The 16,094-nt window shown below is 42.5% G+C and overlaps 4 protein-coding genes across 7 annotated transcripts; 2 read left to right on the forward strand and 2 right to left on the reverse strand.

Moving 5' to 3' along the window:
* Window positions 1-441: 441 nt before the first annotated feature.
* Window positions 442-4,176, reverse strand: LOC115734449 (probable CoA ligase CCL7). Its single transcript, XM_030665249.2, has 6 exons — window positions 3,098-4,176; window positions 2,799-2,988; window positions 1,917-2,062; window positions 1,356-1,423; window positions 1,153-1,255; window positions 442-600 (listed from the first exon to the last, which is right to left on the reverse strand). The coding sequence occupies exons 1-6, from the start codon at window positions 4,109-4,111 to the stop codon at window positions 487-489; spliced, it is 1,635 nt and encodes a 544-aa protein (XP_030521109.1). The 5' UTR covers window positions 4,112-4,176; the 3' UTR covers window positions 442-486.
* Window positions 4,177-6,082: 1,906 nt separating this feature from the next.
* LOC115734340 (patatin-like protein 6) lies at window positions 6,083-6,586 on the forward strand. Its single transcript, XM_030665076.2, has one exon. The coding sequence runs from the start codon at window positions 6,083-6,085 to the stop codon at window positions 6,584-6,586; it is 504 nt and encodes a 167-aa protein (XP_030520936.2).
* A 1,632-nt stretch (window positions 6,587-8,218) lies between these two features.
* Window positions 8,219-11,789, forward strand: LOC115734448 (lactoylglutathione lyase). 4 transcript variants are annotated; one of them, XM_030665248.2, is made up of 9 exons: window positions 8,219-8,454; window positions 8,699-8,821; window positions 8,918-8,979; window positions 9,297-9,357; window positions 9,463-9,565; window positions 9,619-9,768; window positions 10,522-10,611; window positions 11,057-11,196; window positions 11,435-11,789. In XM_030665248.2, the coding sequence occupies exons 2-8, from the start codon at window positions 8,726-8,728 to the stop codon at window positions 11,152-11,154; spliced, it is 660 nt and encodes a 219-aa protein (XP_030521108.1). In that variant the 5' UTR covers window positions 8,219-8,454; window positions 8,699-8,725; the 3' UTR covers window positions 11,155-11,196; window positions 11,435-11,789. The 4 variants fall into 4 exon arrangements, with proteins under 4 accessions (XP_030521108.1, XP_030521105.1, XP_030521106.1 ...); XM_030665245.2 differs by lacking the exon at window positions 8,219-8,454 and adding an exon at window positions 8,461-8,607 and having other exon boundaries at window positions 11,329-11,789; XM_030665246.2 differs by lacking the exon at window positions 8,219-8,454 and adding an exon at window positions 8,461-8,607 and having other exon boundaries at window positions 11,339-11,789.
* Window positions 11,790-12,831: 1,042 nt separating this feature from the next.
* On the reverse strand, window positions 12,832-14,983 carry LOC115734161 (transcription factor RAX2-like). Its single transcript, XM_030664775.2, has 3 exons — window positions 14,728-14,983; window positions 14,337-14,466; window positions 12,832-13,985 (listed from the first exon to the last, which is right to left on the reverse strand). The coding sequence occupies exons 1-3, from the start codon at window positions 14,861-14,863 to the stop codon at window positions 13,313-13,315; spliced, it is 939 nt and encodes a 312-aa protein (XP_030520635.1). The 5' UTR covers window positions 14,864-14,983; the 3' UTR covers window positions 12,832-13,312.
* Between the last annotated feature and the right edge of the window lie 1,111 nt (window positions 14,984-16,094).

The following is a 16,094-nucleotide window of genomic DNA, read 5'->3' on the forward strand; positions in this document are numbered from 1 at the left end:
CTCATACACGCTCATCTCGTTGAAGACCGCAGCTCTATCAATCTATGACGCTTTTATTGCTTGCGTCACTTCGATTCAGGTCATCGTGCCAGTGATCAGATGGTGTAATCTTAATAGACATGATCTTTTCATAAGGTTAGAGCAGGGAGAGGGACTTTTGGTCCTAGGCCTCACTGGTCTTCGGATTTCACAGCTCGAAATCGAGGGAAAGTAATACATATCACTTGCGTTTGAATTTGCATTAGAAGTTGCAATTCACAAAGCTTCAACTATCTGTGAAGAACGTGAAGAAAACGTCCCAGGAGAAGTGACCACAAATCCTGTACACGCGTTCTATGAAATACTACTGTCACAGCTGCGCCGCTCTTCTTTGTTCTACCATAATGCAGATTAAAGAATATTGCTTACCCCTTGCTTGAAGCAACAATGACTCGCTATCACAAGAGAGAGTCCATGCATCTGACAAACGAACACAAGCATACCCAGTTATATCTTCGCTCGTACTTTCGCAATCAGCTCACGTCTCAAAATCTTCCCGGAAGCAGACTTGGGGACGCTGTTGACGAAAGTTACCCTCCTCAGTCTTTTGAATGGTGCAACCTGAGAGATGAGGAGAGAGTTTCAGTCGGAGAAGCGTTCAGAAAGAGGATGCCTCTCCTCTCAGCATAACATTTTTCACGACAACATTATTTCTGTGTGAGCGTACATCGTCTTGCAGTTGGTCAATGTAATTACACGACACTGTTCCTACATGAGACTCATGCATGTCAAATTTCCCCACTTCCTTTGACGTCCTAAGTCCCACAACAATATGTCTAAAGCATGTCCCATGAGTTGATTGCAGAATTTCAAGTGAACTCGGTGATATATGCCCCCACTTTTCAGAGCAGAGAATAGGGAATTGAAATCAGAACAATCTTTCAAGTATTGACATTTTCAGTGCTATGGGGAGAATGGAAACTGTCATATCGAGCATTTTTTTACCCCCGAAATTAGTCGCCCTTTTGCACAATCTGTTACCAAGTTTAGTCATCTGGCTCGACTGTTGAAAGCCTCACATGGATCATCACAACGTTGAAAGTAATATGATCCAACCAAGTCGGCTAAGCTGCTATTTGAACACGAAATACAGTTTGATAAGCGGGGACTCACCTGATTGGCAATGAATTTCTGGACTTCCTCTTCAGTTAGAGAGCTGGTAGGTGAGCGAACAACATATGCAATAGGAACTTCACCAGCTTCAGCATCAGGAAATCTACACAGCAGAAATTGATCAGTCTGAAATGATGTCCCAACCATAATATATCTGTGGATCAAATTGAGGCTACAGGAAATGTCACAGGAGTTTCACTTACGGAATGACAACAGCATCTAAAATTTCAGGATGTGAGAGAAGGAGCCCTTCGAGCTCAGCTGGAGCAATCTAGTGTGAAGGTATAAAATAGTGAAAATTCAGAGTAAATGCCAACACAGAGAAAAAAAAAATGAACATTATCACTACTAAAACAAATAATGTCGGGAAATAGCAACAAGATGACATGTCTGTGTTAGAACTTAAAAGAAAGTCGAGAATACATTGCCTAGTATAAGTTTTTCTTCCCACCATATCTAGATTGCATAAACAATTATCATAGTGATTTAGGATTATAGGAGTCAGAAACTCTGTAATAACGAGGAAAAAAATAAAATAACCTAAACAAGGCAACATTTGAAATGATAACTATGAAAAAGAATCATAGAAAGGTGCAATACAAATTGATCTAAGAACATTTCCTGAAAAGCAATGTTTGTACAATCTCCTATTATCATAGTCAACAAATGCAGGGTATCAAAAATCTCTGTTTTCCTCGATTTTTCTCCCCACAAAATGAACTAGGAAGGTATATCATACTTCTGAAAAAACATCAGGTGCCTACCTGATAACCTTTGTACTTGATGAGCTCTTTGATTCGATCAACAACATAAAGTCGCCCTCCCTCATCAAAATATCCAAGGTCTCCAGTGTGCACCCAACCCTTGTTATCTATTGTTGATTTAGTTGCTTGTGGATTGTTATAATATCCTGTAAACGAACTGAGATGTCAATTGCAACCTGATTAAATGCGGAAGCAATAGCAAGTAAATTAACGGGAAAAGTACACTAGAAGTGCCATAACTTTTGTACGGCGGTTCACTTTAAGTGCCATAACTTTTAAAACGTTTACTTAAGTGCCATAACTTTTAAAAATCGTTCACTTGAGTACTATGTTGACGTGGTAGCCGGAAAAGTTACTGTAGACGCCGGAAAGTTTACTGTAGCATGTCGGAAAAGTTACTGTAGACGCCGGAAAGCCGACGTGGCACGCCGGAAAAATTATTGTAGCACTCAAGTGAACGATTTTGCTCCGACGTAACACTTAAGTGAACGAATTTTGCAAGTTATGGCGCTTAAGTGAACGTTTTGAAAGTTATGGCACTCAAGTGAACCGCCATACACAAGTTATGACACTTCTAGTGTACTTTTCCCTAAATTAACTGAAGCCGGACACGAAAGGTACAGCTAAATATATGCAAAGAAAGGCAATCTTAAGCTGCCTCAACTACGTAAAAGTTACGAATTCCGATTCCTCCGGGGATTGATACATGCTATATCCAAAGGCCTTTACTCATCCAAAGCCAAAGTTCATCTTGATTGAACCTAGTTGGAATCTCTATGAAAAGACAATATGAACTCGATAGAACCCACAGATTGTAATCCATCTCCAAATGTCTGCATTTGAAAATCAGAATGCTCCACCCAAATTGTAGAAAATCCATACCTTTCATCATGTTCGGTCCACGAACCCATATTTCCCCTAACTGATTAGGGGGAAGAGGCTTTAGTGTATCCACGCTGACAATTTGAGCTTCAACTCCTGAAACTAGCTCTCCAGCGGAACCAGTATGCCGAACGCCGAAATTTGGATTCTCCACAGAGACGATCCCACAAGTTTCTGTCATACCATAACCCTGAAAAACAGAGACCAGAACTTGAGCCGCTGAAATTATTTCCTTGCTGAAACTACTGACCGAATACCGATCAACAGTAAATCTATTGTTCAGGATGCATCTGAAATACCTGCGCCACGACGGCCTGAGAGAAATTCTTAGCACAGTCCTCCATCACATCCTTCCCTAAAGGCGCGGCGCCGGAACCAATGTGCTTCAAGGACGAGAGGTCGTACTTCCTCACCACACTCTGTTTAGCCAAAGCAAGTATAATGGGGGGGACAACCCACAAATGCGTGATCCTGTACTTCCCGACCATCCTTAAGACCGAGTCGAGTTCGAACCTCCCCATCGACACAAGCGCGTTCCCCTTCTGGAGCTGCGAATAGGTGATCACTGCAAGCCCGAACACGTGGAACATGGGCAGGACACAGAGGAACACATAGTGCAACTCCCCCGCCATTTCTTGATCCATGGTCATCATCAGAGATGCTGCTATGAAATTCCCGTGAGTCAAGATCACGCCTTTGCTCGTCCCCGTCGTGCCGGAGGAGTACAAGAGCGCTGCGACGTCGCTCTGCTTGACATTGACCAGGGGGAAACTGGAAGCGCCATTCCCGAGATTCACCAGATCGTGGAAGCTGAGGATTCTCGATCTGGACGAAATCTGCGGAGAAGAACTCTGGGAACCCCCCAAGATCACGGCCGGGAGATTGAAGTCCTTGACCTTTTCCCACAATCCAGGGACGGTGACGATCAGCTTCGGGTTAGAGTCCTTAACTTGCTTGGACAACTCGATCGACGTGTACAGGGGATTCGCGGTGGTGGCAATGGCGCCGATGGCAACGACCCCGAAGAAACAGAGAGGGAACTGAATGGAATTGGGGGAGAAGATCAACACGACGTCGTTCTTCTTGAGGCCCAGATTGAGCAGGCCGTGGGCGACCTTGATCACTGTCGACTCGAACTGCGAGAAGGTCAGGGCCTCGCCCGTGTCGGCGTCGATGAGGGCGGGCTTGCCGGCGTAGGAGGAGGAGTTGCGGAAGAGGAAGGAGACCATGGAGAGGTCGGGGTTCTTGGGGAGCATGAGAGATGGCCTGAGCGACCTGTAGATGCCGTCGCGGCCATATCCGGATTTCTCCATGGGACGAATGGAAGGGAGAGCGAGAGACGACTTCGAGGTCTCTGTATGGGAGAAAAATAAAAGAAATCGAAGCCGTCATGATTAGTCTCGAGAGAGTGAAGAAGGTGGGTTTCCTTTCGGGAAATGCGCATTGAGAGCACGGCTAAGATAACGGTGCGGTCATTTTCAGATATGATCACAGTTCTCATCATCACGTTCCTGTTTGGCAACGATTCTCACCCATAAAAAATAATTTGACCGGAATCGTACTTTCAAAGATGATCACGGTTCTCCTCGCTATGGTGGATTCCAGATTTCAGATCTAGAACTTATCCAATTAGAACCGATCAGTCCTAATTTGATCATAAGACAATGATTAAGACACGATAAACAGACGTAAGTAATTGTAAGAATTTATTTTTTGTTTAGTAAAACAGTGAATATCATGTTGGATATATTTATCCAAAAAGAAATAACAAATGAAGAGAGAACTGTGGGTGACACAGCAAGATACTTAACTCATTAGATAAAGCACTACACTGGTCGATACGCACGGCAGCTAGCTCGATGGTGGGTGCCGCCTATCTACGGCAATCACCATGGTGATAGTCGCATTTGTTGGGATAATCGCCTTAGATAACAACTGTTAATATAATCTCAAATTGCTTAAATATTTGTATATTTGCAATATATTATAATATATTTAAGTGACATGGGATTATACTAACACTCTCCTCACGTGTAAGTCTCTCCCTCACACGTGCTCGACTCGGCTCGACTATTGTGAAATGGACGCGAATCCTATTTTGTATGGCCAATTGATCTGTAAGGATCTAAATTATTAACCAATGCTACGATACTATATTAGAATCTTTATACAAAAGCTTAAGTCCGGCAAAAGGAAACTGAATGTAAGTATGGCACGTTATCACCGTGCATTTAATCGATGTGGAATTATATGAACAACCATGAAATAATCATGGGAAATCATATGAAGATTTATATCTCTCGATCTTGATCTCGACGAGCGCTAGCAACCACTGTTGGCTACTTATTATCAACGACCACCATTTGTGGTGGCCATATGTCAACGAGACGACTGCATCATAATGGCTGCCTATTAAGGACGACCTAGATGTCAGTGGTCTCATTCATTGTCCAGGCAATGAATTGCAGCTTCAGGATTGATTCTGAAATGGCATAAACAAAACATTCTAAAAACTCGTGCTTAAAAGAATTAGGGATGATGGAACATTAAGGGGATATATATCCTTTTTTCACCTCAATTTTGTTTCATCCAATTAGATACCTTAAATTTTCAAATGGGTAGTCGTACCTAAACAAATAAGAAGATCTCTACAAACGTATATATCACATACATTTGAACAAGAAATTGTTAAATGCGATAATAAGCATAGATATAAGAATATTGTCACCAAAAGTAAGAAAAAAAAAACAAATAGGAAATGGAACCGTTTAAGCGAGTCAATCAATTTAATGAAAACGAATGGAAGATAAATTTATGGGAAAATTTCAAAAAGGGCCCAAAAGTGGTCTCGTTTTCTCAAATAAGGGTCTAGAGTGAACATCGTTTCAAATAAAGGCCTGAAGTGCTCAAATCATTTCAAATAAGGGCCTAGCTGAAGGACATTTTTGTCTTTTAATCTTCTGGCATTTTCTTTTCTGTTTTTCTTTTTTTCTCCTCCCCTCACCTCCTGTTCATCATCTCTTATGACTTGAATGCATGGTCGTCTTTCATCTTCCATCTACTGACACACTCAACGGGGAAAAGAGAGAAAGAGAGAAAGAGAGAGAGAGAGAGAGAGAGGGGGGGGGTGGGTCGTCTGCGGCGGCCTGCGGGGCATCCTCCTTGGCAAAGCCCTCGGCTATCCGGAGCATGCCCTCAAGTCGAAGTCCAACAACCCGGACGTCAGCATCCCCGGACATTTCGGCGTCGCCGCGGGCACCGGCGTAGTCGGCATCTTTACCGCCATGCTCTTCTCCACAAAGGACCACAGCCGCCCGCTTTTCTGGGAAGACGACACATGGAAGTTCCTCGCCGACCACGGCCGGAAGTTCTACCGCTCGCGGCCCGTCTCCGGCTCGGGCGGGTTCTCGCGGAGGCTTCGGCGGGGGGCTCCGCAGCTCCATGACGTGGCGACGACAGCACTGGAGAAGCTCATGAAGGAGTCCTTCGGCGACGGGGCGGAGAGGGAGCCGATGTTGAGGAACACGCGGAAGCCGGTTTTGGTGCCGTGCTACGACCTAACGAGCTCGGCACCACTCCTGTTCTCGCGCGCTAACGCGCTAGAGACGAACGAGTTCGACTTTCGACTGCGGGAAGTGTGCCAGGCCACATTGGCAGAGCCCGGCGTCCTAGAGCAAGTGCGGATGCGGTCGGTGGACGGGCAGACGCGGTGCGTGGCGGTGGGAGGGGCACTGCTAATGAGCAACCCCGGGGGGGCGGCGGTCACGCACGTGCTGCACAACAAGTAGGAGTTCCCGTTCGTGCGAGGGATGGAGGACCCGTTGAAAAAGACGTGCTGAAGGAGATGATAAACAGGAGGGGAGGGGATGAGAAAAAAATAAAAACAGAAAAGAAAAGGCCAAAAGATTAAAAGGAAAAAATGTCTTTCAATTAGGTCCTTATTTGAAACGATTTGAGCACTTCAGGCCTTTATTTGAAACGATGTTCACTCTATGCCCTTATTTGAGAAAACGAGACCACTTGGGACCATTTTTTAAAATTTTCCCTAAATTTATTACGAGTGTATAAATTTTTTATAGTCAAAATATTACTTTGAGATAAAAAAAAATTGATAAAATTTTTGGGATAATTTCATTGATATATCGATTTGAATTTTTCGTGATATTAATAATAAAAGAAAGAAAAAAGAAAAAGTCAATCAACCAATTTTTACTTGAAAAATGATAGACGCAACAAGGACTGTCACATCCATGAAAAATGACAGCACCGTGACACCGTCCGCCTCCCGTTCCCATTTATCGGGGGAAGTCCGTAGGTACAAGAAAAGATGATTTGAACTGATTCCGTTTGTTGTCGGGGAGGTGCGTGTGCGATTAGCCCGTGGAAATGTCAAAACTTGGTAACGGAAAAGGACAGACGAACGAGGCCAAAATGTAACCACCGGCCAAAAAGAAGAGGGACATTGGCGGGGACCAATTACGTTTTCCGGCCTCCCGTGTTAGCGTACGTAACATGGACAAAGAATCGTTTTGGGGATGGCTGGCTTTGCCGTTCCCGAATAGAAAAAAATTTCAAATAAAAGTATAAAGTCAAGATAATTTTTTCGAAAGATGACTTAAAATAGTCAAGACAGCCTTGAATAAGATTCTGAAGTGTTCAAATCAATCTCGAATAAAAATCTGACTTGTCGGACGTCCAACACTTAGTTTTTTCCGACGGTTGAGACATGGCATTTCGGTCCAAAACAAAAAAAAAATGGATGAAGATTAAAAGTGTAAAGTGATAATACCAAAGAAAAGGCACATTCGTCGTATTTGTCCAAAACATTTGATTTGAACTTGAGTGTCCACATTGCCAGCCTGCCATGTGCTGACCACCCGCAACACCACCTCGGCCACGTTTCGCCACCACCTCGCCAAACCTCCTTCATTGCAAGCCAAAGAATAGCCTCCGAGAGTCGAGCGAAGCCCCTCCTCCACCCTCTATCTCTGCAGGTCTGGGCTTGAGGATGTCGGATTCGACAAAGATCCTAGATTCAATGTCCTCGACCTCAAGATCCCAAATCCAGTGTCCTCCGAGGCCGGTGACACCATTGGCGACCGGCATTTAGGAGAGAGATATGGCAGAGAATGGTGACGGCAAATATTCTTTATTTTTTTTTCTTTTAGATTTTCACTTTTCTTTTTAATCTTTAGTCGGATTTTGATTTGGACAATACGGCTCTATTCCGGCTACCGGAAAAATCAACTAATTGCCTCCGACGGCAAGTCAGATCCTTATTTGCGACTGACTGATGTAGCTATTTTGGGCCCCTTTTTTAGAAAATGATCATAGTCCTTATTTGGAATTTTTCATGCTGCTCCATACGTCGGGGACAAACAAAAGGAAGTTTGGAAAGGAATCTCCAGTCCACGGCCCAGACAAGTCGTGGCCGGGTTTTGGACGGAGGTTGCGCCCTGCCTGGGCGCCCGGTTGGCCCAGGAGAGCGTTGGCGGCAACATAGGCAAGAAAGTTCGCCGCTTTGTCTTCCCCATCTGGGCCCAGAATCGAGGAAAGTCTTTAGGACTCCTCCTGTGTTGGTGGCAAACAAGAAAGGTCATCCCCTTCCAGCAAAGGCCAGTCACTGCCTGCCACTGCTTCGTTTGACTTCTTGAAGGTGAGCTCTCTCGATCTCCATCCCATTTCCATGGCAGCTACTTCTTCCATCGCCACCTTGTCCCGCATTTCCCTTCTCAAACACACCTCGAGACTCGCTTTTTCCGCTCCAATTCCATCTTCTTCCTCCCAGACCCTCGCCACTAGACCAAAGGTCCTGAATCGCCATTTCCCACGAAACCCTGTGGTTGTCGCTGCCTCCCCCTCCATCTGTTTCTTGATTTGTCGTGTTCTTCTTTTTGCAGCGATTGAATCGGTTTCGGTTGTTTTCCATGGCGGGGTCGGAGCCCAAAGAATGTCCCTCCAACAACCCAGGACTCCACGCGAGCCCCGATGAGGCCACCAAGGGTTACATCATGCAGCAAACCGTGAGACCCCTCCCCTCTTCACGCTGTCGTACTGTTCTTGATTGCCAATAGTTGGATTTGGTTTGGAGTCATGCTTGAGCTCTAATTTTGTGGCAGATGTTTCGAATTAAGGACCCTAAAGTCAGCCTCGACTTCTATTCTCGCGTTTTGGGCATGTCGTATGTCTTCCTCGTTCCCCTTGCCTTCTGTCTTTTTTATCATGGTATTGCCGTTTGACATGTGGTCCGTTCTGGTGTTACGTTCTCTATGTCCACTCATGTGAGACATATGCATGGCTGCGGAGATGAAGCCCAGCCCAGTGCTTCCTTGTGATTTGGTGCTTGAACGAAGTATTCGTGTTGGAAAATGGGAATGCAATTTCACCTGATCCTCTGAGCAAACTTATTGTCCTTTCTCTTTATCAAGCATGACTTTGTTCTCGGAGGATTCTGGAATTGTCAAACGCAATGATGTCGTCTCATATTTGATATTGTAGGTTACTCAAGAGGTTCGACTTCCCAGATATGAAGTTCAGTTTGTATTTTATGGGCTATGAGGTATCTAGTTGTTTGCTTTCCATTATCATTTATGCTTCTTGGGGGCACCTGAATTCTTCTCAGTGTATGGAGGTTCTAATGCCCTTCATGATTTCTCTGATGTAGGATCCCAAATCAGCTCCCAGTAATGCGGTGGATAGAACCGTTTGGACTTTTAGTCAGAAGGCTACAATTGAGCTAACACAGTTAATAATTGCCATTTCAATAAAGCTCTCTCTCTCTCTCTCTCTCTCTCTCTCTCTCTCTCTCTCTCACAGCATGTGAAGCGAGAGTCTGGATGTATACATGAGGCCTCATTATTTCTTCTGTCAAGTAATTTTTTTTATCTGAAAATCACTTGCAGTAATTGGGGCACTGAAAACGATCCTGACTTCAAGTACCACAATGGGAATTCAGAACCCCGTGGCTTTGGTACAGTTTTTCTCGAAAATAGAATGTTGAGTTCAATATGACTTTTTTTTTTAATACTGCGGATGTGGTTTTGTGAACCCGCCCACTTCGAAGCACATAAAGTTGTATGTTTCTATGCGGGTTAGTTACAGTTTGACTGTTTGCTCCACTGGTGAATACGGTCAATTTCCTGTGAACTTAAATTTGTCTATTGTAGTATTCTTGGCCAAGTATGTTGTTGGGTAAATGAGCACTTAGCTAAGAAGCTCATTGAAACTACATTAGAACCCTTGGCTTAACTTACCTATGAGGAAGGAATTTCCCAGTGAGTCTAAAAATATAAAAGCTTTCCACGAGTCTTTTCAAGATAGGTAATTTAGGATGTCCAAATATTTCTGATGTGGTCGTTACTTTGGAATTTGCTTCCTGTCAATTTTGGAATGGTATTGGATATGTGCTGCTTGTGTAACCAATTTATCTGCTGTAGCAATTTTGCATTGGCCATTGTCTCATGCAAAACTTTGAACTTTGAGAAGGATGAAATTGCTAGTTACGTTCACGCATATGGCATGGTGAGGTGTCTCCAGCCAATGCATTGACTAGTTAGCGGACAATTATAAGATTGGCAAGTTTGCTTTTTGCAAAAATAATTGATTTCACAGTTCTGTATATCACTGATAATGGTTTTGAGGATCTACTTAGAAAAAATAATTAAAAAGGATGTATCTACCACTGGTGATTAACGCAGTTAACTCTTCTTTGCCTTGCTTGCAGGACACATCGGCATCACAGTTGATGATACATACAAGGCCTGTGAGAGGTTTGAAACACTGGGAGTCGAGTTTGTGAAGAAGCCAGATGATGGTATGGTGCCCTGCAAAATCCATGAAAACAATAACAATTTTGTTTCATTCTAATGAAAGTTGGATGCTTGGTAGAATTTAGATTTACGGCATGTTGAAACAAGATATATATCTGACTAGTCTCTGTGTTTATTTGAGCTCTGATCAGCCACGTTAACAATATTCGAGTATGGTTTGATGCTTCATGTTTGTTGAGGAAGTCCGGGAGAATGTCTTAACCTTAGAGTCTGAAAGCATGGCGCACATTGCATAGAGTCACATTGAAATGCATTTTAGCTCTCTTTTGTTCCCTAGTCCCAGGCTTGTGATGCAGCGCCAGTTCCCTTTTCTTGCTTAATAGTCTATATGTGCTTATAATCATGTTTAAAATTGTACAATTTTATTCTCTGTAGTGTTCTTATGTGCCTTTTTTTCTTGTGGTTTTAAATGTGCAAAATATGATGCAGGGAAAATGAAAGGGATAGCATTCATCAAGGATCCTGATGGCTATTGGATTGAAATCTTTGACCTTAAAATTATGGGTACTGTAGGGACAGCTGCCTGATTTTAACTTTGCTAGAAGTTGGAGCCTTTCATGCATCTAAAGGTATTCTATCACTCAGCGAACCTCTGAACTGTATACGTATATGATGGATTGGGAAGGTGCGTACTTTTGCAGTTAACGGGAGCACTTCTTGCCCATTTCTTCAGAGAAGGGGTTGTTAAGTATTTTGTTTAGTAATTGTTAGGATGTACCATTGTTCAGACTTCAAAGTAAGGATGACAAATATGGAGTCCTTCTGAAGAGTTGAAGCAGCAATTTTGAGTGTATTGTTTCCTTGCAGATTATCGCTCACCATCAGTAGACACCGGAGCCATAGAGATCAGGAGGATGTTCAATAGCAATACTTTGAAATTAGGCTTTGTGAGGTCTTTTGCCTGTTCTGGAGACTAGTTTTAAAAATAAGATCATGTGCTCAAGTTTTATCTGGTTGGTAATACTTCTATGCGTGGAATAATTTATCGGCCTCTATAGGTGTCTTTGCTGTTATTAGTCCCATTCCATGGCTTGAGCGGAAATAACGTTGTCGAAGTTTGCATGTTGGTTCTTTTGCATCTGGATACAAAATGTAATATCCATACTTCTAGTCCATGGCCGGGATAATTGTGAAGATAACAGTACCATTGCCATTTGATGAATCTTTTTATTTTGTACTGCGCACTTTCTAACTAATATGAATGGACAGAAAATGGTTGTGCAATGGAGCCATTGGATATCGCATCCATGAAAGGGGTGGACTGTCTGTCTTCTCGCTTCCCCATCGCTCGTTTTCTTTTTCGGACACCGTTTAGTTTCCCATTACTTGCCTGGTTAACAACTGCCCAGTTGATAACGTTATATGCACACCGACACGACAGACAGCAGCAGTTATCATCTTAAATTAAACGATTCATGGATGTCTCAAAGACTAGTTTGCTGATCCGTTTTTGCATGTCGATCCCCACGAAAGACAACTTTCATTCAAAATTTGTTAGGCAATAGGTAGATCCCAAAGGAGAGCAAAACCAGTGATACCATCAGAAAATTATCATAAGGACATTATAAGTGTCACAACTTCCGTACATTGCTTATTTGAGTGACATACCCGTTTTTTGTTTTATTTTTTTATCACTTGAATACCATACTTTCTTAAAAAACTTCACTTGAGTGTCGTAACTTTCAATTGATCACTTTGCCGTAATTTTTTGAAAACTTTCACTCAAATGTCGAAAATCCAACTTGGCATGGCAAATGGTGAACTTTTTTCTAAAAGCTATAGCACTTAAGTGATCAATTGAAAAGTTGTATTAAAAAAAAAAAAAAAGAGTTATGGTACTTATTGAAACTTAAGTGAGCAAAATATAAGTTAGGGCTTTTAATGAGCGACATATGAATGTTATGACACTTGTGTTATCTTTTTTTGTCGAAATTTTTATGTTTACAGTAATCCTGGGGATACAAGAGTGATTTTACGAAATTTGATAGGACAATCTTTGTGCTCCTTCGGCATTTTGTCGAGGGACTTCCTGTCAATCTAAGATGAAAGTGAATGTGAAAGCGAAAACTGAAACTTGTCACAGTTTTAAGCTACATTACGGTTCTTATCCCCAACAGGAGAACAAAGAGATAACTTCATAGTCTCTAGGAAATCTGCTTGGGACAAATTTGTGTTATTTTTCCTAATAGAACCGGGAAATGTTAAAGCACAATCGATTCCTCTATTTGAATAGATCCGATCACAACATCAAATATGGAATTCAAGGGGATCAAAGAGGAAGTGATACTCTGAATACTTCATCTACTAATCAACTGACTTTCCCCCGAGTTCGAATGAACTAGGAAATTATCATTTGCCTAGCAAGCAAACTGTCTATCTTCTATCATGACATAAGTAGTAAGTAAGCAGTTCACCCTCTCGAGAGCTGTTGGTGTATGTGCTTCTTCTGAGATACTTTGTCGGATCAGATCCCAACGTCGGGCGCGTTTCTAAGTTTTTTTTTTTTTCCCCCAATCAGGCGACAACCCTTATTTGAACTTTCACGCTCGTCCCATTGCCTCTCCATGTGATGTCGAAACCAAGAGAGGAGCACATCAATGGGGCAGAAAACAAGACCCTAGTTCTAGAAACTGAATTGGATCCGATCTTTCTGCAATATATGTGATCTTATTTATAGTCAGCGAATCAGAAATAGTACATTGGCATGAGGTCCAGTTCTTCTCTGTTTTCATCTAAGATGGAGCCGTTGCAGCTTAAACTAGTACTGCCTATCAGCCTCTTGACGTCGTCCAAATTATAGCTCTCAGCAATATTTTCGCTGAAGTAGCCATTCGTTTTTTCGACACATTGGTAGGCATAGTCAGTGTAGGTACTATAATCCTGAAACCCCATGTCTTCTTGCTTGATGATCTCTCCTGCTCGGCCAAGCTGACCACCGCTGCTACCATCAGAACAGCTGCAACTTCCTTCACCCCCAGACAGGAAGTTGTTGCTCTCTTTCAGTGGACTATAATAACCTTCTGGGGCTTGAAAAGATGAGCAATTGTTTGGGTTTCCCAACGAATTGTTGTCATTTGTCGAGAGGTACTGTGGCAATGAGGCGAATTCCTGACTAGCGGGTTGTTTGTTTAGACTGCAAGTGTAGTACTGCGAATTGCTGTCTAAGGACAATGGTGGAAGCATCTGAGATGATAAAGATAGTGGGGAGTCCTGGTAAGAATCTGGGAATGGTGGTGGGGCTCTTCTCTGGTTGAATTGAGGAATCACACTCATGAGCTTCTTCTTGAGCTTGGTGTTCCAGTAGTTCTTGATGTCGTTGTCGGTTCTACCCGGTAGCTGAGCAGCTATTATTGACCACCTAAAATTTGGTAAAAAAACTGTGAGGCTCCTGTCATTAAGAGTCTATGCTAAAATAGCTGATCATTTGTAAAGTCCATTGTGGCAGATCAATTCAAATTCTGGAAGAGAGAGATGGCAAGATGAATACACCCATCACCCTTTTTGGTTTAATCCTATATTGTTCTTCTCTTGGATTGTTGCGAAACTTTATGTGCTAATAGTTCCGTAATCTTTTTACCGAGTGACAGGAACAAGGCTCGCAATTTCATCATACGAGCATCAGATTAGTAAGTAGCTCAGCTGATTTGTCCTAATGTGCCGATTTTGTCCTCAGGAAGTGAAAAAGATGAGAACCGAAGAATCATAATACCTGCTGCCAATGGTAACATAAAGGGTGCAAATAATTCTGTCTTCCTCAATGGAAAATTCACCATGCTTAATGTTGGGCCTGAGATAATTAAGCCATCTCAGCCTGCAGCTCTTTCCACATCTCTTGAGATCTGATCCACAAGTAGAAAACTCAATCAGGAGATCAAAGACAACACACTGGATGAAGAGAGAAGCAAACTAGTGAGAAAGGTATGTGCATAGAAAGCTAGAACTAAAATGCCTTTCATCTTCATCTAGTTCTAAATACCACTTAAAGAAATGAGTATGTTCAGTGAGACAATATCAAGGAGATATTCGTTTGATTGGCATGAGAATGGGGTTTACACTAGCAATTCCACCTGGTTCTTAATAGAAATATTATGAAATGTTACCAGCCTTCTGAGGAAGAGCAATCCAATTTCCAGCAGTGCCATTCTTCTCTATGTAGTCTCTAAGTTTAGCATCTTCCTCTGGTGACCATGGACCCTTCTTCACATTTGCCTTGTCACAGCATGGAGCCCTCCCCATCTCTCTCTCTCTCTCTCTCTCTCTCAAGGCTTTATGTTCTTGTTCTGCAAATGAGACAAACCTTGTTGGAGCACTAATAGCTGTCTCTCTTCTAAATGAGACTTTGGAGACGACATGGGGGGAAATGAGAGACATGCCCTTTTATTGAGATTCAAGGCAGCCCTTCTACTGCTTCCGAGGACCCCATCTTACAGCAAAGCACACACTTGTGTACATAGTCAAACACACGCACAAGTCAAATGGAAGCCCCTCAATTTCACCTAGCCATTTTCCTTTTGTCAACCCCTTTTGCCAAAAAAATCTCAAACTATAACTAAACAAACCGAAAAATTTCCGAACTTTATTGTTGAGGGTTGACATCGACTTTCGCTTGGTAGTGATCTGTTTCTTCTGTTGAAGGATCCAATATCTTGTTTGGTAAAAATTTGGTTGTGTTTTAATCGGTACCCTTGACTTCATTAGTTGTCTCTTCATATGCATCTTACAGATTAGAAGACAGACATTTTCCATTTTGCACCCGAGTTTCGATCTGTCATTGTACTAGACAGAAAGGGCTGCTCTTAAATCTCGAAAAACCAGATGAATGTTTGAACAGATAATGGAGCAGACAGAACTTTCTGAGAAACACTAAGATTTGAATAAGCTCTTCTTCAGTGTTAATACAGGTGTGAACTTCTGCATAATATAGACATACATCTCTAACTTGATTTCAACGGCCATCAAGTATAATAACCGAAGCTTTATCCCCCTTCACATCATCGCTAGTCAAAATTATAAAAACATATCCGGTATCAACTGGTACAACTGTTATGCAGAACCAAGGCATGTTCTTCTACTAATACATACAAAGTCTTGACGCGTTTCTTATTGATCATTGCGAACGTTGCTGTCCTGTATTTTCTTAGTTCTCTCTCAATGAGAAAACCTACTAGCTTTTCCCCCTACAGATGTAGACTCGAACCCGAAAACACCACACAGACGTCTACTTCATGTGTAAAACGGAGACTGCAGAAACAGTAAGAATCGCTGCCTTGTGTTGACATCGGCGACACAGAAGTTTCCGACAGAGGAGTCATCCGTTTAAAGAAAAGACGATGTCTTTGGGCCTCTTCCAGTGATCATGGGAATCTTTCAAATAGAAAAACTCAGCACCCTCTTCTCATTTCTCCTTCATGTATAAAAATTCAAATAGATAAACATATCGTGCAGTTATAATATGAAGGGAGATGAC

Source organism: Rhodamnia argentea, chromosome 6 (assembly GCF_020921035.1).
Source record: "Rhodamnia argentea isolate NSW1041297 chromosome 6, ASM2092103v1, whole genome shotgun sequence".
NCBI lineage: Eukaryota > Viridiplantae > Streptophyta > Magnoliopsida > Myrtales > Myrtaceae > Rhodamnia > Rhodamnia argentea.

Excerpts from the sequence above, each read along its gene's own strand:
- LOC115734448 (XM_030665245.2), top strand. The coding sequence starts at position 8,485 with ATGGCAGCTACTTCTTCCATCGCCACCTTGTCCCGCATTTCCCTTCTC. Across the intron at positions 8,608-8,698 it reads CCCTCGCCACTAGACCAAAG|CGATTGAATCGGTTTCGGTT; the intron begins GTCCTGAATCGC and ends TTCTTTTTGCAG. Across the intron at positions 9,769-10,521 it reads TTCAGAACCCCGTGGCTTTG|GACACATCGGCATCACAGTT; the intron begins GTACAGTTTTTC and ends CCTTGCTTGCAG.
- LOC115734449 (XM_030665249.2), bottom strand. The coding sequence starts at position 4,111 with ATGGAGAAATCCGGATATGGCCGCGACGGCATCTACAGGTCGCTCAGG. Across the intron at positions 2,063-2,798 it reads TGGACCGAACATGATGAAAG|GATATTATAACAATCCACAA; the intron begins GTATGGATTTTC and ends GTTCGTTTACAG. Across the intron at positions 601-1,152 it reads AGAAATTCATTGCCAATCAG|GTTGCACCATTCAAAAGACT; the intron begins GTGAGTCCCCGC and ends CTCATCTCTCAG.
- LOC115734340 (XM_030665076.2), top strand. The coding sequence starts at position 6,083 with ATGCTCTTCTCCACAAAGGACCACAGCCGCCCGCTTTTCTGGGAAGAC.
- LOC115734161 (XM_030664775.2), bottom strand. The coding sequence starts at position 14,863 with ATGGGGAGGGCTCCATGCTGTGACAAGGCAAATGTGAAGAAGGGTCCA. Across the intron at positions 14,467-14,727 it reads TGCTCTTCCTCAGAAGGCTG|ATCTCAAGAGATGTGGAAAG; the intron begins GTAACATTTCAT and ends CTTGTGGATCAG. Across the intron at positions 13,986-14,336 it reads TATGTTACCATTGGCAGCAG|GTGGTCAATAATAGCTGCTC; the intron begins GTATTATGATTC and ends ACCAAATTTTAG.